The sequence below is a fragment of the Ischnura elegans genome, chromosome 8 (assembly GCF_921293095.1).
Source record: "Ischnura elegans chromosome 8, ioIscEleg1.1, whole genome shotgun sequence".
In the NCBI taxonomy this organism is placed as follows: domain Eukaryota; kingdom Metazoa; phylum Arthropoda; class Insecta; order Odonata; family Coenagrionidae; genus Ischnura; species Ischnura elegans.
In genome coordinates, this window is record NC_060253.1 from 75940780 (window position 1) to 75964322 (window position 23543).

The following is a 23543-nucleotide window of genomic DNA, read 5'->3' on the forward strand; positions in this document are numbered from 1 at the left end:
CTCTACTTACGTAGTACATACCCTGTTTTTCAAAAATTTCCCCAGTAGACCTCCTTCCCCAAACGAAATTCCTGGATACCCCACTGATTACAGCCTCTCCTATTTCCATTAGGTTTTCTGAAGGTTAGGCTCCTAGGCCATCCATCCTTTCTTAGAGTTGCGTAGTACATATTATGGCATTTTGACACGTAACTTATGAATAAACTATTTGTGCACCATACAAGCATTCCATTCAGACTTCAGAATGTTAAGGATGGAACTGGATGTGTTTAAACAATAAATTCATTCTGTGGTCAATTTTGAGATATTTCTTGGAATACCTTGTACAATTGAAGGGGAGTGAATGTACTAAATGTACTTTATTAGAAATGTGAAACTCTTATTTGGAGAATGCTTTTCAAGAAAATTAGTTCCAGTTTAATATAGTAATAATGCAAAGTGCTGTGTGATAAGAAGTAATGGCAGCAATCAAGGCATTTGGGGAACAAAGGAAAAATGGAGAAGTAGCCAGGAGGGCACATACTTCATCAGCTACTACCAGAGTTATAAAAAATATCTTGTAATTAAAGCAATAAAAGCATATTACAGTGGAGTTACAAGTCAATCTGATAATGTGATGAAAATATCTTGGCAAAGAGTAATAAATTTAATAAAGTCTACGTCAAACAGAAGTGGAAAGTAGACAATAAAAAAAGAGAATGGGACCATCATAACTGACCCTCTTGGAGTCTCAGAGTTTGCCAACAAGTTCCTTGCTAATGAGCCGCAAAATATAATAACCGATAGCAAAAGATATGATGCGGAGCATGTTCAATATATGGGATCATTCATGGTCCTCTTTCCCATAAAAGAAAATGAGGTCTTGAAGTGCATGAACAAATTGTTGTTGATGGTGTCTTCTACCTACCTTCCCTGTCGCATCTATGTAGATCTCCTCGAGGAAAATACAGAAAATTGTCAAGAAAAACATGCCACATCATATGAAAACTTTAAAAAATTTAAACAATAATTGTTTGAGAAAAAAGAATGAAAATTGTAAAATCAAAAGTAATTTGCCGGACTTCATTGAAGGACCACATATTGGTTTGGCTATAAATGTCCCCTCTGGGAAACCCAGACCTATGCACTATGCTTCATCCTCGCTGAATATAGCTAGCTACATTCTGATGATCTTGTCAATGTATTTGTTGACTAAGATTTCCTGAGAATGGGCTGTTCTTATCGAATTTGTGTTATGGTCTCATTGCCTAGCTTTCATAGTGCTTTCCTTTGCCTTTCAAGAAAGAGGAATGCTTTCAGGGGCAGTCTGGGGGCCCTCTGGGCTCATGATGGGGCCCTCCTCACTCGGAAAATTCTACAAAATTCCATGCCCAGAAATGGATGTTGACAATAATATGGCTCTTAAAAACTTGTTAAAAATTAATAAAAATAGCAATTTCGCAGGAGAAATACTATGAAAAGTGAGAACTTCACAGCTAATAAAATTTAGTAACGTTTTATGATTCTACTATCTATTTAGTGAATTATTTCCTTGAAACTGCGCTTAAATATAAAAGGCTTATAAAATAGCCTTTTCGAATAACCCATTCAAAAAAGCATCAGGTTCTCTTTCAACTTCTGGCACCTTTATTTTTTTATTTTGTAATATAATCTTTTTACAATGAATATGTTGTAAATAAAGCAACTAATGTGGCATAGAATTTTATAATTGCAAAAAACTCTGGTTCAAGTAATCTGAGTCTTTTTTTATTACGTATATTTACTCTTCACAATAGACAAGAGCATTGTGGGGGGCCCCCTAAGCTCGGGGCCCTCGGCAATAGCCGACCAGCTGACCTGGCCAGACCACCCCTGTACGCATAAGGTGTATAGCAAAGATAACCTAGAGGCAAACTTTATTTCAAACTATTAAAATTGCTTACATTACCATCCTTTATCTACCACTCAGATGTCACCACTTGGATCATAATTGTACTCTGAAAGTAAGAAATCATAACATGCCTCTCAATATAACCACATTTAAGTGCTGGTTTAAAATTTTCTAAAATTTTTAAGTTTTCTATTTCACAGTGGAATATGGAGGGAAATTATCGCCTCGTGATTTACCTCTCAACAAATGATATGGCTGAAGGGCTAGCATGCAGGGTAGAGAGTGTGAAATGAACATGGCCCACTAACAAAATTATGAATGAAGTGGTACTTGGTGATGGCTGGTCCTGGAATTCTGTATGGATTTTGGGTGCATTTGGTTGGTAATGTCATACAAACTGCTAGTATAGGGTCATTCCACGTCAAATCACCCAGAAATTTTCAAAATGACACCCACCGACTCGGATTTTAATGAAATTTTTGTCACTAGCTACTATCACCTATCTAATGACCCATGTAAAATATTTCCTCTCTCACTCTCATAGTTAGCAAGATATGAGGAGTCAAAGTTTGATATGTTTGCTCAGAAGTGGCGCTAGTGGGAGTCAAATTCCAGAGTGCAGGGCACAGCGTAAAAATTCATAACTCAGAAACCACATAATATATTTGAATGAAATTTTGACCCCTTGTCTATCCAAGTGCATAGCTTCCATAGTAATGTCTTTTATTCCCCTTGCATTGTTATGTTAGCCAAAATGATGTCAACAGTTGTTAATTAATCGATTTTTTTAGCTCAAAAACATTACTTCATATTTTCAGAATTATCACCAAAAGGCAGAGCAGTTAACTCATCCAATTTTTTTTTAAATTGAAGGTTAATATGTGCTCCAATATACTGTGAAATAAAAATGGTGGTGTTTTGACTGCCACTATGAGTATTTCAGGTTTTACTTTTTTTTCTGCCCCCGTGAGAGGGATTTTGGACACGTACTGTAAGACAATAAGTATAAGTGTATCCATACCTTCATGAGGATATATTTGAAATATTGGTCAGTAAATCTAAGACCAAACATGTAGTTTAGTGAATGTGGCTCTTGTTCATACAATTTTTTAAATAACAATACTTGGCTTGTGGCAGCTGAGGGGAAAAAGAGTCCAAATGGCTCAGAAATGTGAAATGATGCTTTTTCCTGGAATTTACCCATTTTTTCAAGTGTTTAGCATAGGGACAAATTGGTATCAACATACATTAGACTCTTACTGTGCATTAAGAGGATAAATGGAAATACTAATTTAAATAAAATTATTTAAATAATACACTTCAATGTGTTTAAGGAATCTCCCGAACATCTCTGGAGGCTCTCTCGGGCAACTAAACGCTTTACAATACCACCAATTCCATCACATGGGGATTTTACATGGCTTGTAGCAAAGAATGTCCATGATGCCATTAAAGAGAAATCCTGGTAATGCTTGCTAAGATTGAGAAATGTTTTGCAGTTCTTGTACCGTCCTGCACAACCATCACTAAAGTAACTCAATTTTTTGACTCACGTAAAATTTTCCTTCACAAAGCAAAATATTATTCTTTGGGTTTCATAAACAAAAGCTACATCATGCTCCAAATCATCTGACAAGATGCATAAACTGGAAATAATAGGCTGTTTAGTCAGGTGATCTCGAGTATAAATCACAACAGGGTGTACCGTACAACTATCCCTTGTCCAGTGATACCCTTGTGCCTCATCTTTGATAACATATGAGTAGTTCTCATTGAAGTCAAGGAGAACAACTGCATCATGGGGTCCAAGATTTTCTTTCATTTGCTTAAGGTAGTTTGCCTGTACCTTTGTAATAAATGAATGGGGCACCAGTTTTTCCACTCTTTCAATTAAAGTTAATCAGTACTCATCAAATGTCGCAGTGAAGTTCACCAGTTGAGATCTGTCACGGGAAACCCACTGACTGTATGAAACTTCATCTCCGGGGTCACATTCTTCAAGCTTTTTCAGCAGTAAGCTTTTCAACTTTTCACGTGAAGGACACTGAGAGCAATGTCACAGTATACAGTCCCTATTTTTTCTAGAGCACACTAAATAACCAATTAGGTCCTGGCTTGTTTCCTCTATATTACAGGCATTAAGCAGTAAGTTGACATTTTAATGAATTGTGCAAACACACACTGAATGCGTTCCAGGAGAACCTGCTACCACAAACCATTTTGGACCTAGGTTGCAGAAGTTAGAAAAGCCAATTTTAATTCTGGGGAAGTCAAATTTAAAAGTGGAATACAATTCCTTCAAGTTAGCAAGTAATAATATCTTCTGAACATGTACATTTTTGGAGATACTAATGGAATCTTTCTTTCCAGGTATCATTCTGGAGTACTCTTCACTTTTATAGAAAGTCCTAACTAATTGTAATGTTTTATATTTGCCTTCCCTTTTCTCAATTCAGGTGCAGCCAATTTTCCATTGTCTCTGAAAAGTTCTCTTGCTTGGCGGGCAGTGTACTCACTCACATGAAACTCTTCCATTACTTTCTTCCTGCTCCATGAAGTTGGTACCAATGATAACAGATGTACCTTTCCTTGATGAGTGCTTGATGTGTCAACTTTTTGTTTGATAAAGTCTATGAGCACATCCATATCATGAACTTTCTGAAGTAGTTCTTTTGGCAGTTTTGGGTCATCCTTTTCTGGAGATAATTCTTTATCAAGAACTCTTTTAACTTTCCTTTTAAAATTACTGCATGCTGACTCTACTTTCCTTTTAGCGTAGGTTGACCTTCTGTGAGATGATATGCCATGAAATTTTAAAGGTGACTCCACTCTATCTTGCAGCGTTCTGTTAAGTAGCTCAGTTGATTTTTCTTGGGATACTGTTGTTTCAAAACTCAAAATACTATCATTGCTGTCACTATCTACTGCTTCAACATCAGAAAGCGCATTTCCAAACCTGGAGTGTTTCTGTACTTCCTCCCTACATGGCTGGCATATTTTCATTCCTGGCACTAATTTCCGAAGAATTGGGATTTTACAGGCCTTTTCTGCAAATTCAAGACTTACATTTCTCAGTGATTTTGATATTTTCTTCTTGTTGCTGTTAAAAGGATCAAGACAATATATTTGGTAGGTTTCATACTTTTTCAAATAGTATATTCTCTAATGTTCGCAGACATTGGATAGGACTTCCCCAGGTACACCACTTCTGAGAGATAACAGCTGTTTTTCAAGTATACTAATGATCTCAATTTTGTTCAGTTGCACCACTGGTGTGTAGGTTTTTTTGAGGCAATCAGATGCAGTTACTTTTCGATGCTGCACAGTTAAAAAATTTGCTCATTTTGAAGCATAGTGGAGACACCAACCTTTTTTAATGTTGAAGTTCACAATGAGCAGCTTCGCCTAACTCATTGCACACACAATTAATGTACAGGTAAAAATACACGGATCGTACACACAGAATAAACTTGGACACCCATGGAGCATCTTCACACAAGAATATTTGGCAGAAGACTAAAAGTGGTACCCTAGAATCTATTTTGATTTATCATGCCCTCACTGTGATACATTGTAACATTTTATTCTTCCTAATGTAGAGGTTGCACTTAATTCTCTTATTCCTTGGGGAGATGGAATAACACTGAAAAGTGATGCTGAATAGGTGGGATTGTATTACCTTCTCAAGTTTGTCATGTAATACAATCATATGTGAGGCAGGGGAGAAAACAATGTGGCACATAATGTCAGCATTATCTCTCCCAGTGAAATAGAAATTTAATACTCCAGTTGCCATCAAGGAATGTGGATATTGATGACAACCTGCTGCATATCTATAAGTAATACAATTGCTCTGCCAGCTCTTCCATCACCAAGGGTTTGGAAGACCATACTTCTTCTGTGAAAGTGAGGCTAACTTTGTACAACTCCAGTTCAGTGGGACTCATTTAATCACTTTTTCACAGATCTTAACAAACTTGAACATTGCAAGTGCTTATGATGACCACTGGTTTTTTGGATTAGTGATTTCTAAACACGAGGAAGAACATGATGTGAAAGTGAAATTTATGCACCCATATGGAAAATCCCCATGTGATGGAATTGGTGGTATTGTATGTAAAGCGTTTAGTTGCCCGAGAGAGCCTCCAGAGATGTTCGGGAGATTCCTTAAACACATTGAAGTGTATTATTTAAATAATTTTATTTAAATTAGTATTTCCATTTATCCTCTTAATGCACAGTAAGAGTCTAATGTATGTTGATACCAATTTGTCCCTATGCTAAACACTTGAAAAAATGGGTAAATTCCAGGAAAAAGCATCATTTCACATTTCTGAGCCATTTGGACTCTTTTTCCCCTCAGCTGCCACAAGCCAAGTATTGTTATTTAAAAAATTGTATGAACAAGAGCCACATTCACTAAACTACATGTTTGGTCTTAGATTTACTGACCAATATTTCAAATATATCCTCATGAAGGTATGGATACACTTATACTTATTGTCTTACAGTACGTGTCCAAAATCCCTCTCACGGGGGCAGAAAAAAAAGTAAAACCTGAAATACTCATAGTGGCAGTCAAAACACCACCATTTTTATTTCACAGTATATTGGAGCACATATTAACCTTCAATTTAAAAAAAAATTGGATGAGTTAACTGCTCTGCCTTTTGGTGATAATTCTGAAAATATGAAGTAATGTTTTTGAGCTAAAAAAATCGATTAATTAACAACTGTTGACATCATTTTGGCTAACATAACAATGCAAGGGGAATAAAAGACATTACTATGGAAGCTATGCACTTGGATAGACAAGGGGTCAAAATTTCATTCAAATATATTATGTGGTTTCTGAGTTATGAATTTTTACGCTGTGCCCTGCACTCTGGAATTTGACTCCCACTAGCGCCACTTCTGAGCAAACATATCAAACTTTGACTCCTCATATCTTGCTAACTATGAGAGTGAGAGAGGAAATATTTTACATGGGTCATTAGATAGGTGATAGTAGCTATTGATAAAAATTTCATTAAAATCCGAGTCGGTGGGTGCCATGCCTGGGTGAACTGACATGGAATGACCCTATAATGTCATTCAAATTTCACCAATTATTACTTTTTCAGCAAGTTGATTAACTATTTTAATTTTCAAAAGGCTATTTGCATGGAAATGTGCATGGTAAAATTGCAATTTTCATGATGATATAAAGGATAACTGTAAATTTTTTGTATTTTATTTCAATGCATTATGTTTCACCTGTTAAACCATCATTAGCCATGGTGTACATCAGGAACTTATGATGGCATAACTTACAAAACATGTATTGCATTAATGCCACAAATTGTATTTCAGGAATTACTTGAAATACAATTCGTGGGAGTGATGGAGTTTTTGTTTACTGGATTTGCAGAAAAAGTAGCTCTTTGCAGAAAGAAGAGATTTAAAGAGGATGTCTTTGTCAGCATCAACCCATCTCTGCTTTGCTGACCATTTTAATGTAAGTAAATGAAACATTTTTTTTCCAATCGATAGTAAATCACTGAACTTGTTTATCTTCCCTTCAGGAGTAATACAATTAATGAACTACTAGGAAATTTCAATTCAGTAATTATTTAAGATTATTCATCTCTACATTCTCATTGTAATTGCAATTCAGCATCATCTTTGCTTTTGCTGGTAATGTCAAATACAATACAATCAGACCGAAATATTAGTCTTACAGTAGAATCTAAATTTCACGCAGTTCTTCATGGCATTAAAGTATTAGTCTCACTAAAAAATAATTGGTTCATAAAGTGTTTTTCTTGAAAATGATAGAAAATATTTCGAAACATTTTAAGTGACTTAAGGTACTAATTAACTGTTATAATACGTTACATTTCTCATTTTCCAGGATTGATGGTGATGGACACTAGGCATTTTCCCTACTACAATAAATTTTATATTGGATGTATGGATTTATTTTTTCCAAAGAAAATCATCAGCCTCATTGCGAATCCTAAATTTCATTTTAAATAGGCAGAGGAAGGGTATTATTATTACCTGATGAGAGTGTTGCGGGAGATTTGTTATTGATGGTTTGCCATTGGTCATATCCAAACATGTTTTTATTAACTTGGAACTCTGAAGAGAGTTCACAGCTGAAATGCAGTTGCCTTGTGTGAGTAAAATGAATATCTTACCATCAGGTTGACAATTATTAAATTAAGCATTTCATTTGCACTCATACCAGGATAATCTGGAAATATATCGATTCTGAGCTATGAATTGTAGTAAGAATTACTTTGACTTTTCTTGCACCTTTCAGCTGCACACATCAATAGAAATGTATGGTTCCTTTTAAAAATAAACCATAAATCATGTTGATTATGAAATGAATGCTATTGTAAAAGATTGAAGGACGATGCTATACAATCCATCTTTGGAATGATCTGTCGTGTCCGGCTGACTGGGTATAGTCTTAAGCTTGCTTCTCAATTTATTTGCTTAGGCTGTTCCCTTTTCCATACCAGCTGAACTGAACCAGTCAGATTGGAGAGATTGACTGGTCTTTGAGTTATCCCAAGTCTTAGGTTAAGTAGTACAAACCAGCTAGACACTGTAACAGATTAGTTCCAGACTGCATAGACAATGTTGTGCCCCTATTGTGCGTGGCAAAAACTCTTAATCAAACCACGCACTCCTAGTGACATAGTTCCCCCCTCCCAGTATCAAGCTGCATTGCTAGTCTAATTGTTCAAGGGAACTTTAATTGTTGCCAGTACACTGTCTCACGCTCATAGCCGAGTGCACTCATTGGCCTGAGGGTCAGCCAAGGACGGAATAAAACGGATCCTCCTCGCCAGGGAAAATGAGAATGGAGGAGAGAGTTGAAGGGAACACATCACAGTGAGCATATTCTCAGTGTCTCCCTTCCACTCCCTGCTTTAAAGCAGGAAGGTCACAGCGAGGATATCCTCAGCCTTTCCCCGCTTTCCGGGTCCAGAGCCACAGTGAGAAAATCCTTGGCCTCTTCGCCTCCTTCACGACTCACCAGTCACCGCCGTACCAGAGTCGCTGCATGCCCGGCCCTCAGTGGAACTGCCGTCGGAGCCACTGACCCTTCATCATCAGATAGGAGAAGCCAATGACACGTCTTCCTCCACGTCTCCTCTACTTCCTCCCCTGCAAATCGGCCAACACGCTGTTCCCTGGAGTTACCATTTTCTCGCCACCTATGAAATTCACTCCACTCCTAACTCATCGATTTCCCCCCTTGGATGCCCTTCTCGGAGTCTGTCTCTCTTGAGATTCAACCAGAGAGCACAACTGATGATCCTCAGAATTGTGTCCTTGGTCTGACTGGTTGTGGAAGTCATCGAAGGATTGTCTGCTCTGAGATGGTGGGTTATAATTGAAATACATTGACCACTTGCATGATCTATGTATATTATGTGGAGTTTCCCAAATTTGTTGTTACTGGCAACAACTATGTCTTCTTCAACAGGGCATAGCAGTAACACATTGACAGTTGAACAAATTTAGCCTCACTTCCTTCAAAGAGAATAAGCTCATTTCTTCATGAAATAATTTCTACCAAGGCTTTAGCCACTTTTTATTGGCTAACAAATTTCAAATACACATTGCAATCAACTATGAAGTATAGGTCTCATTCAAACAGGAGCTGAGAACAAAACAAATAAAGCAAAGAGAAAAAATTTTGTGGTGAGAGAAAATTTAAGAGACATATACTACCATAAAATCAAGATGTACAAGAAAAGGGGATTCTTGGCGTCTACACCTTACATCATGAATAACTTCCTCTTAATGCCCATGGGGCATGTACGAAGATCCCAGACGTCATGAATTCTCTCACCATCTATACACCTACAGAAATCTGCTAGGGCCAACAGAGTACAGTTTTCTGAAGGAAAAGGAAGTCTTCAGTGAAATATTTTCCTCGATCAATGAGTGATGCAGCTCAGCTCCATTCATCCACAGATTCTAAACAAAACTTATCACCGGGTTAGATACATACAAGGGAGAGATGACTCATTCTATTTTAAGCATCACAAATAGGATGGAGGCTCAATCTCCGAAGACTATCTCTCTTCCAATTGGCAAACAGCATCACAAACCCAAAGACTGTTATTTCAACTTCATCAATAGATAACTTAATTCATACATTAAATTATATATTTCCAGTCATTATACCGAAAGAATTCATTTAAAAATAACAGCACTATTCCAGGAATTTCCATCCCCATACTTTAAATACTTTGATCACTTATGCGTCCGCTAACCTACCAAGGTCTTACTGGACTTTGAGTTGCATGCGTGAGGATCCTCTTGTACTTCTCTTTTTTCTGGAGGGCAGCTTGCTTATGCCTCGGGTGAGTTTTGCACATCACATACATTCTTTCGTCACGAACAACAAAGTAACAATCTTTACACCTCTTCTTCACAACACCCTTGTATTTCAACCCTCTATCTGGCTGCACTAATACAGTCCTAGGCAACAGAAAGGCATCTAAGAATTTCCTTTCAGGTAAAATGGCAGAATTACAAGCAATAATGCCATGAAATGCTTTCTTAGAGCAAAAGTTCCATAAACTTAATTGTTTCTGAAGACATGGAACACCGCTTCTAAAAATAGTGGACAGCATTGAGGTGATGCTCATGACTGTATCTAAAACACACAATAAAACATAAAATATAGAGATATATGTAATGCAAGCATTAGAGATCAAAGCAAGTACTCATTCAAGATTTACCATTGAAGTTGACACTATAAAGGCAATTAAACTAAATGGCACCCTGTTACTCTTGTCTACCACATCCAAATTCACAAAATCCGGTGGCTTGCGCATTCACGAATAGCGAACTCATTTGTTGTTTTGTTTTTTCGTTGCATCTCTGGATTCATCTTTATAGATGTCGTTAGCATCCATGGCCGCAAGTGCATAAATGCCCGCCGTTAGACTTTGAGAAAATTAGTAGAAAATAAGGAATGCCATGATGTTAGTGCCGTTAATTTTAACTGAAGACGAGTATGCTCGTGTGCCTGAAGATATCGCCAAGAAAATTGATGACTACATTACTACCAAAGCCAATAATTTCAAGAGATTCAAAGAATTCCATGACACGAGCCAAAGTGAAAACGGTAAGTTAAATAGAAATTTTGGTCCATAATTGTGTGAAAACAGTTACTTCTCTGGGGAATTTCAGTTATCGAAACGTATTCTATTGAATTACAAATATATTGTGGTGATTAATTTTTGGCAACATTTTATTTGGGCGGTGTGCGAATGGGCCACTTACCCATCTTAGAGGAAAGAGTAACCAAACTTGAAAATGACGTGTCGGAGGCACATAGGGATCTTGCAGATGCGAAAAAGGAGGCAGAAGTTGCCGAAAATAAAATACAGGAGCTGCAGTCCAACTTGTCAGAGGTGAAAAGTAAACTGGAAAGTCTTCGGGAAGTGTCAGAGAGGTTGGTAGTTTTTGTTTAGTTAACATCTTTTGTGCTTTTTTGCATTAAATTTTTCAAGTTAATGTAAGATTTAATACCACCTAACTGGTTTAGTAGATTTAATACTCTATTGTGGCGTTGTACACTAATCTCTATCGTAACTGTTAGCCTCGGACAGTTCTTAACGATTGTGATTTTATAGTGGCTATTACGCGAATGTCATTGCATTATTTTTAATATTATCTGAACCATATCAAATCGCCAGGTTGGAAGCAGAGAATGCGTCTCTCAACAGAAAGCAAACTGCCTATTGTGAGGAGAGAGAAGATCTTCTTAGGCGGTTAGAGAGGCGTGATAATGAAATAGAGCGCCTCAATGTTGACAATAAGACCCTCTCTGATCAACTTCTGGCAGCATCTGCTGCCAAATGTGAGGCACTGGCGCATGCAGATCAGATCGAGGCTAAGGAGGTTGAACTTCTTAATCGGTACGTACAAAGCTGATATACTTGCATTCTGAATTTTTTTTTCATTGTTCCCATAGCAAGGCCAGTACTTGGCGAGGTTAAATGAGAGATTGTTTTCATTTTACGGACTCCTCATGTCCGTAACATATTCTTTCGGTTGATTCCAGTGGCAATGTGTGTGGACTAATGTTGTTCAGTATTTTCATTTTAGGCCTGTTTACACGATAAATTAACGAGTAAAAGTTTATGTTTTTTTGCGTGAATGATTTTTTTGGACTAGAACGGAACATGTATAAATGTATGAACTAAATTGGATCAGGTTCTATTTTTCGTTCATGCATTCGCACAAGTTGGGTGTCTACACGCTGCATTTTCATGTTCATTCTCGTGTTCATACATTTGGACATTATCTTGTATGGGTTAATGTACCGTATTCACAGGCCTTTTTGCCTTGCTTTTTATGGTGACACAATTCCTTGTGCCATAGGTGTGTGCAGGAATAATCATATTCTTTATTTCATATCCATTGTTTATTGTGAAACTAGCTATTTGTCATTTTTAATTGATATTCACTAATTGAATGATGGTCTATCATATATGTTTGTTTAACTACATTTCAGGGAAAAACGAATGGAGCAAGAACATAAAATACTTACCAGTCGCATACATGACTTGACTGAGACTGTTAACAGTCATTCCACTGATTTGGCAAATGCTCGTAGAGAGTACACTACTCGTCAAATAGCACTGGAAACCCAACTAAGCGAAGCTACTCAAAAGGTAAATAGTCATGCATGTTCCTGCAGTAGTTATTTCCTTATTAAAGGATCTCAATACACAAGTGATTCTGGGGCATGTAGAGTAAACTTACACATCCTGAGGTAGATTGCATCCAAAGGCAAGCCTCTTAAAGCCAGATCTTAAAACTGTTTACTGTCTGGATCTTATCCAACTGTTTCAGCACCATACTGGCAAGGTCATCATCCTGGTTAGAAGCAGAAAATGCTCACTTCATAGAAAGCAAATGGCATGTTGAGGAAAGAGATGATCTAGCTGTTTCGTGTAGGGAATATTCAATGATAGTTTTGTATCATTTTGGAGTTCTCAGCTGCCGAACAAATCACTTTTCATTCTACAGGAATTGTGTTGTGCATGAAAAAATATCATTCATCGCAAGTTGCGGCACTGTAGGGGTGATTCCCAAATTTCAATTGCTCTTATTTCATAAACTATCGATGCTTGTGGCTTAAAATGTTATGTAATTTGTATTCATACCAAAATGAATGTCCATCACAAGTTTCATGAAAATTTGAGTCAGTGGATGTGAGGGCCTGGTTGATTCGACAAGGAATGACCCTTTCTCCAAGTTTTAAGTTTAAGTTTAAGTTGTTGAGTGCAATGGATCTTACAGGTGCAGCACGTGTTTTTTTCCTTTCTTTGCATTACTAGGTGGCATAGACCCTTGGCGCTTATTTTAGTTGTTTGTTTTGACATGCTCTAAGCAGCTTTTTGCTTTTCGCATTAATGCCAACATCAGTGGTGGATAATTTAGCATTGTTAAGCATAGTAGTGGCACATTAAGTACAAAAAAATCAATATTAGCTAAATAAGTTTGCAAAATAAAAAACACTGATCTTATAGATTTTACATGCTGAAATGCATTACATATAATAATACTTAGTGGCCTAAAGAGCACTTTAAATAGCACCTTGCTGGATCGGTCCGGGGCCATATGATGTTATGTAAAGGGATATATACATAGCAAACAAGTGTTTGTTTACACTGAGCAATGGTGTTTTAAACTTTAAAGGTATACCACTGGGCCATGCTAGGAGTTAATAAGGTTTTTTCACATCTGTGCCTGTCAGAGACATTGCGCTTGAACTCAGCAATTCCAATATTGCGTCTGATGGAAGGCTGAGCTAATCATAACTTAGTGTGTACTAAATTTTAAATTCCTTTGAAATAATGATTTCTTCATTATCATTATGCATAGCAAAAGTAATTGAAACAATTATAATCACGTTATTGTGATTGGGAAGAAAAATTAAGATGGCTCTCACATGGGCGTACTCAGTGAGGGGCAGGAGGGTGCAGCTCCCCTCCCTTTCCCCCCCTCCCAAAACCAAAAATCGCAAAAGTCTTAAAGGAAAATTAGGACTGGATTAAATGAGTTTTCATCAAGCAAATAATTTAAAACACTAATTAAGCACTGCTATAATTTTCTTAAAATAATGGTTTTATTCGCCTTTTCCATGCTTAGGTGTTGTACCTTGAACGACCATGGCTTGCCTCCCTGTAGTTTTGATCCTGGGTATGCCCTTGGCCTCTTATGCATTCCCAGAAGGCTCATTTACCCAGTATCACAGTGTGCTTATTTAGCATTTACCAATTTGAACTTCTTCTAAGTACTCACTAAAAATCCTAGATTTCAACAATAATTTTTTATAATCTTGCATCACATAAGGTTGATGGTAATCCTTGTTGTACTTTTTTATTCTGTAAATAGAAGAAATTTTCACCTACACACACTTTATTTTTAGACCTACACAAGGGTTTGGTGTCTTAAAAACTAGCCATTTAGTAATAAATTATCTTTGTTCACCTCTGTTGTATAGACTTAGTATCCATTTCATGTCCCATATTTTTAAGATGTGAATGTAATTAGAGCAAGTTTACACTCTTACTTTAAATATTTTTTGCAACTATTGAATATAAATAGGAAGAATTAAATGCACGGACAACTAGGCAAAGAAATGCTTTGAATGTTGGGGCTTTCGTGTTATGAAAAATTTTGAGAAAATATCAAACTACCTACATGTGAATGTGCCCTGGTCTCTCTTCTGCATTAAAATTTGGCATTGCCTCACTGACTGTCTCTATCTGTGTAAGGTTCTTGAGTGGTTTTTCTTACTTTCCAGTTGCAAATTGCTGAGGAAACAATTGGTACCCTGAGGAAGTCATGCAAGGAGCACAGTACAAAAGCAGAAAACCTGGCTCAACGCTTGAAAGAGAGTAGAGATTCTGAGATTAAAATGCAAGAAGCTTTTGAATTAGAATTGAGTGCCCAGACGCGATTGGCAGATCTTTACAAAAAGTCTAGTGAAAGTGCTGAAGCTAAATGTACAGAACTGATGTCGGCAATTACAGAACTGAAAGGTCTTTTAAGTGAGTCTTCTAAGAAGTATGGTGAATTGGAGGCTCAGGCTCATAAAGAAAAATCTGACTTGGAAGGAAAACTTAACGAGAGTAAAACTGTCATTGAACTTCTCAAAAAGGAACTTGCTGAGGCCAATGAGCTTCTGAAAGCTGCTAAAAGAGGTAAAGACCTTTACATTTAGTCGTGCAAAGTATATTTAGAGTCATATTATTAGCATTCCTTTTCATTAATGGATGCAAGAGGCCATATTTTCGGAACTTTTTTTTCAATTGAAGGAGGTGCAACAATATTTATATGATAATTATAAATTTAAAGAATTACAGAATATGTGTCAGCGTAGTTATCATCTGAGCTTAACTGAATCCCATAAGTTTATATTTTTGGGTCAAATATTTATCAATGAAACTGTGGATTTTGAGCTTATAATTTTTGTGTGCTAATTATTGTTTTAAGCTAGTTTATAATTTATGCAGTAAAGTGAACATACTGTCAGTATACCTTGATATCACTGTTGTTCCAATATCACCTTTTCCTTTTCATCCTGTCTGCTGTGTAGAAATAACTGAAGAGCAGCTTGAGATGCTGAGCCCCTCTGCAGCAGCAGCTAGTCGTCTTATCAAGTCAGGATTGAGTTTAACTCAAATATATAGCCAATATGTAGCAGTTTCTGAAGAACTTTTTGTGGAAAAGCAACAGAGTAAAAAGCTCAATTTATTTTTGAATGCCATCCTTACGGTAAGCCAATTATTTATTTATTTATATCAATTTATTGCTTTTTAATGTAATTTTCGTAGAATATTCCTGGTTTTTTTTCATTTAAGCCATCAGTATTGTTTTCATGTGGAATAATTTTTTATAATTAAATTTTATTGCATTTTTCCCTGAGAGTACTGTGAAAGGATTAATTAATCTGAAGCACTAGAGTCCTAAACTGCCATTTTTGATGTTGCAACCTTTCTCAATATCGTAATTCCAGCATATTTTTTTGTATTACCACAATTTTTTAGATTGATCATCACTTGTTGAAATCACTCATTTAATGCTCCTAAACATCCATAATGCTCCTAAATAATCCATGAATTTTCCTACAGTAAGGATCTTATGGCTATAGAGTCTTTGTTTGTCAGTAACTATAGTAATTGGTATTGCCCCCTAGATCATTGTGTCTCCCGAAATGAGAGACAGTACTTACAGATAATTGACCAACTATATTTCTGTCAGTATTAATTCAAGTGGTTTTTCATTAAAACTGTTAAGTTTAGAATAATGAGGGTGCTTCAACTCAAAGGTTGCTTTGGATAGCTTAGAAAAAATGACAGAGGTGCAACTTTTGAAAATTCATGATGGTGGAGCCAGATCTCTTTGGGATACCTCCTAATGCACTTATGTCTGTGATAACTTTTCTTATAATATGCAAATTTTTTATCTATTGATTAAAACCCCTTACGTGCTCCCTCAGCTTGGACGTTAAAGGAATAAATGTTTTTTTTTTCTTTTTATGATAGGAATTAGAAGAGAGGACTCCTCATTTGAAACTGGAACGAGAAAATTATCACAGTGCTATTTTAAGCATCAATCACCTTTCGACCCGTTGTGATGAGTTGCTCTTGGAAGCACAACAGCTCCGTGAGGAAGCATCGGAGGCACGCAAAGCACATGGCCATTATAGCAGGGAGAATGCCAGGTTGAAGGTTGAAGTGAAAGATCTTAGCCGACAGGTAAAGCCACCCTTTCTTCTTGCTGGTTAACTACTATTAATTGCCATCACACTAGTTTTTTTCCCATGAATACTGTAGCAAAGTTTCATCGCAAGTTTTTGTTGATACAGAAGCAAACCCATTGAGAATGATGAAGGACATATATCTCCCTCCCTTAAATTTTAGATTAAGAGATGAATTTGACATTTTATGGTAATCCTGTGTTGGGATTTGGTATACAAATATTCCCCTAAGATTTAATATCCTGAGTTTGCCCCTGCATTATTGATTTGGGTCAATAAGAAAATAATGAGGATTAAAGGGAATACAGTAGACTCGTTATTACAAAGTTCCTATGAACGCATCTTTCAGGAATCTTTAGTTCATGAAGCTATGCAAGGCATCGAGAAGTTCGTTTATCTTGCAGAATGCAACACTGCATTACAATTGTGAATAAACTCTCTTTGTGACGAACTGATCTAGCTGGGCGTGCAACGCAGCCGGAGCCGAAAAAAATCGTTGTCCGCGGGAAGGAGGAACGGGTGAAATGCTGAACAGTTCCTGAATTCATCTCAGATTAAGTAATACTTTGTTCAGATCATGCCCAAAGTGCGAGTTCCTTTACGCCACACCTTGTCGCATCGGCCTACTCGAAAGGTGCCAAATTTGAAATTTCGGGCTCCCTTGAACTTTTTCCTATATTAGTATCTCTAAAAGTTCTTAAATCTTATATTCATAAGTAGAGGACTTACTTTATGCCCAATGTATGAGTGGTAATGAGTGGGTCACCATGATTCAGGCATGAAGCTTATCATATGATGCTGCGTGCATACTGAAGTATCTCTGACTGAAGAAAGAACCATAATTGATGCTCTTGGGCCCAGTACACAGGGAGAACTTAAACGTAGCTAAATGATTATAACGTAGCGTTCTGTATATCCATCTAAATGCCGTTGCTTATACGTGAAACTTTGTTATAAAGTTTACTTTGTAACTGCCTGTTTGTTTGTAATTTTGTAAAAACGAAAATTTCGTAATAGCATTTCTTTTACCATAGTTTGGATAGACTGTATCGTAGGGACCAACGATTTGCTTCTTAATTATAAGAACTTCGTAATAAGGCTGTTCGTAATGGCAAGTGTCTACTGTAGTTGCCTCCCTGCTTTTTGGAAGCTAAATTTTGATATTATACATATTTTTATTAGAAACTCTTAGTGCAAAAACTCAGGAAAATGAAGATAAATTTTAGGACATCATCAAGCATATGCTCTAATCTTTAATTCATGGAGTTATTTTCCCTAGACCCTGCTGGAATAACTGTCTGTGATGTTGCCCCATACTCCACTCTAAATTTTTTCCCTGGAACACTACTTTTTGGGGTTATTAATTCGGATGTAAAAATATAAGTTTTCATTAATTCTATTGCCTATTTCTCAGTACTACTTGGTCTTTAATATTTGTGGCTTTTGCTTTTTTTATATTTAGAAGCCCCTTGATATTTTTTCCATATCTTTCTTCAAATATTACCAATGTTGGTGCTACATTCAAGATATGTTTCAATTGGTCTTATTTTAATTCAGTTTTGGTGGTTCTTTCTCACCAATAACCACCCTTAACTTCTGTAAATAGAATATTTTGTAATGCTGTCATTGTTTAATACCTTTGTTTTGTATATTTATCCTTCTTAATGTGTTGTCATTGTTAATATATCATTATTTATATTTTTAGGTTTGCACTTTGCTGAAAGAGGTCGAGGAAGCTAGGGGTGGCTTTGTCGCTCCATCACGAGATGATCAAATGGTCACCTCCACCATGGAGTCCTCGGCTTCTCAGGTAAGTTTGTTCCTTTCCTGTATTTCAAATGGAAAAAATAATGAGTAATGCTTTGATTCTGTTGAAAATTTCATCCCATCGCATGATCATTCAAAACTTGGTTGATACTCTAATAGACACGCTAATCATTCTCACGTTCTCAGTTAACATCTTATTTAGTGTTGCTATGTACTCTGGTGCTTTTTCTATAGAAGGTTGAGCATAACCTAATCCAGAAGCTACAGATTTGAGGCCATTTTAAACTGCGTAGACCACTCTTTTTTATGTTTAACCCATACACTATATACCATTCACCTAAAGCCTTGTGTGTCATTTCAACAGTTACTTTTTTTTTCTTTTTTTTTAAGTTATGAGCTTAGCTTGATGCAAATTCATGGAATTGTTTTCTTCGTCATTGGTAACAATGGCATGGTAAAAGAAAATTTTTATTTTTTGTTAAAGTAAAATTCTGATGGTTACCTTGAGAAACCCATGAGTTATTGAAGAGTTTCTGGTTATACTCATACCTCTTTGAGGTCACTTGAATGTTCATATGGAGAATTATGAAGGGAGGTGGTATACATGTGGGACTGACCTTGCAGTGAATAGCCTCATTGAAATTTTTACTATAGGGGATGCATACTCTATGGGGAAACATACCTAGATCGTGTGGTTCTGCTCCTTATGTTTTGTTGGTATGGTGTCTATCACACTTATGCCTTCGGCTTCTTTTGTGAAATGCTCCCTCTAGAAATAATATTAATAAATTTATTGTCCTAGGACCTTGTTCTATGGAACATAATACATTTTACAAATAAGTCTCAGCAGTGAACAACAAAGAAAAAGTAAAATACAATTTTACAGAATTAATTATACATGGTATTACATTATTTCAATTACAATTGTATTTTTCAAGTATATAAATGTACATTTTCATTTTTCATTGATTTACAGTGTTACGATGCACAAAGGTTAAGAAAACACTTAGCTGTTTCACAAAATAAAATATATTGCGGCCGGTTTCGATACAGCGTATCAGATGATGATACGCTGTATCGAAACCGGTCGCAATATATTTTATTTTGTGAAACAGCTAAGTGTTTTCTTAACCTTTGTGCATCATGAAGGAGTTTCACCATGTTACGCCAACCACCATCGCATTAACAGTGTTACAATTAATAATGTCGTCCGGTATTTTATTCCATATTCTTATCGCAGAGTTTAAGGTTGACAATTGGTACATTGTAGTTCGGCAATTTGGAATTCTAAGTCGTCTTCTAGCTCATACTATTCTACAAGTTTCACTCTGGTGACATATAATCACTTTATAAAGATTATCAGGTGTTCTGGATGATTTTATATACAAACACAGATAGCGGGCTAAGTAATTCCTATAGCTCCCCTTAGTCCCAGTTAACATTAGGAGGGTGATTTTTGTTTTTATGTTATATGATTTGAAGTGTGCATGTATTTTGTGTAATTACTTTAAAAAAGGGTGAATGATCTTGTGGGAATTACAAGATGTCCCAGACGGAGTTAGTCTTGGATTAAGTGGATTCCCTAAATTAAATATGGAATTGCCGACTGCTTTTCAGAGAGCGCAGAAAAGTTGTGCGATATTTCCTTACAATACCCTTCTTCTTAATGTCTGATCATGTGTTGACAGCGTAACTTATCATAATGGCCTAATTTTCGAGACATACAAATCGAGTGGCATAAAGTACTATTATTGCACAAATGTGTGCTTACATGACTGAAGCACAGTTTGTGTCACATAATGTCTCTTGTGAGATATTATTTCTGGTGAAATAAAGTGAATAAAATTGGTAGAAGTGAAAATATCTTTGGTTTTGGAATTCTTGCTGATGTGTTCCTAAAAATGTGAATAACTGTTGGTAAATTCTAGGTTCTTTTATAGCATTGGTTGTTTAGTGATGTAAACAGTTTCAAAAGCCATCCTGCTTTTGCCTTTATCCCAAGGCTTTCAAATTTGTAGTTGTAGAAAAAATTCACTGCCTTGGTTTTGGTTGTTAAGTGACGCATCTGATGAAAAATATGAGATTCCCTTTGACATTGAAAGTTAAGCTGACTCTTTAGAACACATGCATTGTGATACACGTGAATATATTTCATACCCTTCAACATTTTTAGCATCAAATTCTAAATACTGAAACTTGAGTATGCCCTAGCGGTGACAATAATAAATGGCAAAATGTTGGGATGGATAAAAAATTTCTCACAGAGAAATAAAGTGACCAGAACTTCAGAGAAAGAAAATCTGGAGTTTGAATCTTGCTTCAAGATTCAAGATTTTTTCATTTTGATTCTCGCTTGATATTGCTCGATGGAAAAGACCATGCTTTCACAGTCCTAATAATTTTTTACTTATTGGTAAATATTTCCATTTTTTTTTACCTTTATCTTAGGACCTTATTAGTTGATGTAATCTTAAATAGCAAAGTACATGTTTAATTGATGCACTGTTTCAATTGTTCCATTTGTTTTTTATTTTGATTTTTAATTTTCAAATTATCCTCTTTAGGTAATATCAGAGCGTCTGGTTACATTCAGGGATTTTGAAGAGTTGCAGACTAAGAATATGGAATTGCTCTGTGCTTTGCGTCAGCTGAGTGAAGAACATGAGGAGATGGAACAAAAGAAATCAGAATATAACATTCCTATGATGAAGGTATGTCAGATTTTGTATTTTTAAGTTGATACTCTTGATGTCATTGGAGTGGGCATTATGAAAAATTGTTATGATTGTTGGTCATTCATAGTCTTGATCTACATAATTGATATTATTGTCACTTCTCTCGGCCACACTATATTTCAATGACTAATGTAATTCTCTTATTTTTGTGGTTTTTTGTCTCATGAGAATTATTAATGTAAGTCAGTCATGATGTTTAATTTCTTCCTGATTCTATCAATCGTGGTAATGTAATTTGGAAGCTGATTGGGAAAAAGGTGGATGGTGACAAATACATTGACGGTTGTGTAATTGGGTCTAGGAATTATATACAGGTTGTCCACAATCCGGAAAATGTGGAATTATGTGTGAATTTTTAATCCCTGGAATAATGCATGAATTTTTGCTCCAACTGGGAATTTCTTAATTTTTAATTAAAAATTATTTTCCATAAAATTTTGCCAGTTCAACTCCCATTTTCTGGCCTAAAATGTGTTAGTCATATATTAAGTGTAATAGTAGAGTAGAATTTTACATCCTCATTTAAACGTTGAATCTCAGAGGATACTACAGAATCAAAATGTCTTGCACTCTCGACTCGAGTGCCTAAGATTCAAAAGGACAGAATAGAATTCCAGGTGACGTCAACATCTAGTTGAGAGGTTGAAGCAGCTTCTTGGCTTGCATTGAATAAATTTAAATTTTACATACAATAGGTTAACTAACCTGTTCCTTACATAAATATAATACAGTAGAACCTCTGTTATACGACCCTCAGTTATACAATGACCACACTTATACACAGATTTTTTTGGTCCGGTGTAGAACCCCATATGAACCCATTTTATTTCCAACCTCACCTATGAAACTGTTTTTGGTTCTCCGCTGAAAGTTTCATAAGTGAGGTTCTACTGTATGTATTATTTTAAATTATTGAAATAATTTTGGGTGAAGTTTAAAATTCTTATCCATCGCAGTAATCGTATAAAATAAACCTGGAATGTTGTAAAATTTCCGTGGAAAACAGGGAATTGCACATGCATTTTCTGCTTTGATAGGCAAGACACCCTGTATTACCATTCAGTGACATGCTTGTGATTTGTTTTGGAACTATTTTAAAAGTATAATTAACATTTTTAGGAAAGCCTTGAAAGGGCAACAAGACAACTAGAGCAGTTGAAAGAATCTGAGGAGAATAGTAGGAAGATGCTTGAATCCTTGGGCCGCCAAAGGGATATGTATCGTGTGTTATACCTGCAGCAGGTTGGAGCAGTGGATGAGGAAAGGGGTACTGGTGATGGAGAATCCCCTGAGAATGGCATTACATCTGCAGAAAATAATTTAGGGCCTTCAAAAGACCACCCTTCTACGCCTCAGCCCTTTAAGGTGAGAGTTCGGTTCTAGTATCATGGGGTTACTCGGTTAATTTTCTTAATGATTTTGATATATGAAAATTTTACCTGTGAACTTGCATTTAAGATTTTAATTGTGAATTGTATAGTTCATTTCATAAGATTTCAAAGGCTGCTAGCGTAACAAACACAAAAATGATCCTTGCATAGAAAATTCTTAGCACCAATTTTAATAAGACCTGCTGAGTATTTGAAGCCATAGTATAAGGAATCTCCGGAAATTTGAAATCCTGAGGAATTAACCACTGAAAGTTATAACAAAGAATTTGCTGATAATATTTTTTTAAGTACTTAAATATAAGGTTACATGATATTTTTGTAAAATTTACGCCTTTCTTCTTTGAGCAGAAAGTGCTGCAATCGAGAATGACCACATCTACTCCATTAGGTCCCATGGCTGCTTCTGACCGTGGCTCTCAGGAATTGAATGAGGTATAGGAATGAATTTAATCTTTAAATTTTTAGCGTGTTGTAATTGCTGAATTAGTGTTCACGTGAGTTTTATTACCTCTGTCATTTTTTTTTCTTACAGCTTAAGGCAAAACTGGCTGAGTCCAAAAATGCTCTGAAACAGCTTCAGGAAGAGTATGACAATTTTGCAAAGGAAGCAAAAATTACCAGCAAAATGATGACGGATGAACATGAATCACTTAAAAAAGAAATCTCTGAGTTGAGGTACGTACATGTCAGCCATTGGTTATATCATCAAGTGTTTTGCACCAAGCCTACTGCATTATTTTAAAGTTTGTTTTATGTTATCCTGTGTTCAAGAAGATTAAATCATTTACATGACCCAAATTTATTAGTAGCAAATGTGGTTGTATTCATGAACAGGTTTTGTTTTTGGTATGTAGTATAGATGGGTCGAATTGCATTTTTCTTGAATTCGAATAACGAATACAAATATGTACTTTCCGAAATTCCAAAAAAAAAAATCAGGAATTTTTTTTTCCGAATATCTTACTCGAATATCGAATACTCAA

At 36.0% G+C, this 23543-nt stretch overlaps 1 protein-coding gene and 2 long non-coding RNA genes across 8 annotated transcripts in view; 2 read left to right on the forward strand and 1 right to left on the reverse strand.

Moving 5' to 3' along the window:
• The first annotated feature begins 1688 nt into the window (after positions 1-1688).
• LOC124163503 lies at positions 1689-9771 on the forward strand. 2 transcript variants are annotated; one of them, XR_006865780.1, is made up of 3 exons: positions 1689-2252; positions 7223-7367; positions 7764-9771. It is a non-coding gene; the product is annotated as an uncharacterized LOC124163503 (long non-coding RNA). The 2 variants fall into 2 exon arrangements; XR_006865779.1 differs by lacking the exon at positions 1689-2252 and having other exon boundaries at positions 6960-7367.
• A 451-nt stretch (positions 9772-10222) lies between these two features.
• LOC124163502 lies at positions 10223-10728 on the reverse strand. The gene is made up of 2 exons (XR_006865778.1): positions 10624-10728; positions 10223-10538 (listed from the first exon to the last, which is right to left on the reverse strand). It is a non-coding gene; the product is annotated as an uncharacterized LOC124163502 (long non-coding RNA).
• A 56-nt stretch (positions 10729-10784) lies between these two features.
• Positions 10785-23543, forward strand: part of LOC124163499 (nucleoprotein TPR) — a 67249-nt gene continuing 54490 nt past the window's right edge. For all 5 annotated transcript variants that reach the window (XM_046540449.1, XM_046540452.1, XM_046540451.1 and 2 more), the window contains exons 1-12: positions 10785-11012; positions 11180-11342; positions 11587-11808; positions 12408-12567; positions 14709-15108; positions 15504-15682; positions 16453-16665; positions 18373-18477; positions 20999-21145; positions 22289-22534; positions 22909-22992; positions 23093-23235. In XM_046540449.1, the coding sequence (XP_046396405.1) occupies positions 10865-11012; positions 11180-11342; positions 11587-11808; positions 12408-12567; positions 14709-15108; positions 15504-15682; positions 16453-16665; positions 18373-18477; positions 20999-21145; positions 22289-22534; positions 22909-22992; positions 23093-23235 (2210 nt within the window). In that variant the 5' untranslated portion in view covers positions 10785-10864. The remainder of the gene's footprint in view (positions 11013-11179; positions 11343-11586; positions 11809-12407; positions 12568-14708; positions 15109-15503; positions 15683-16452; positions 16666-18372; positions 18478-20998; positions 21146-22288; positions 22535-22908; positions 22993-23092; positions 23236-23543) is intronic.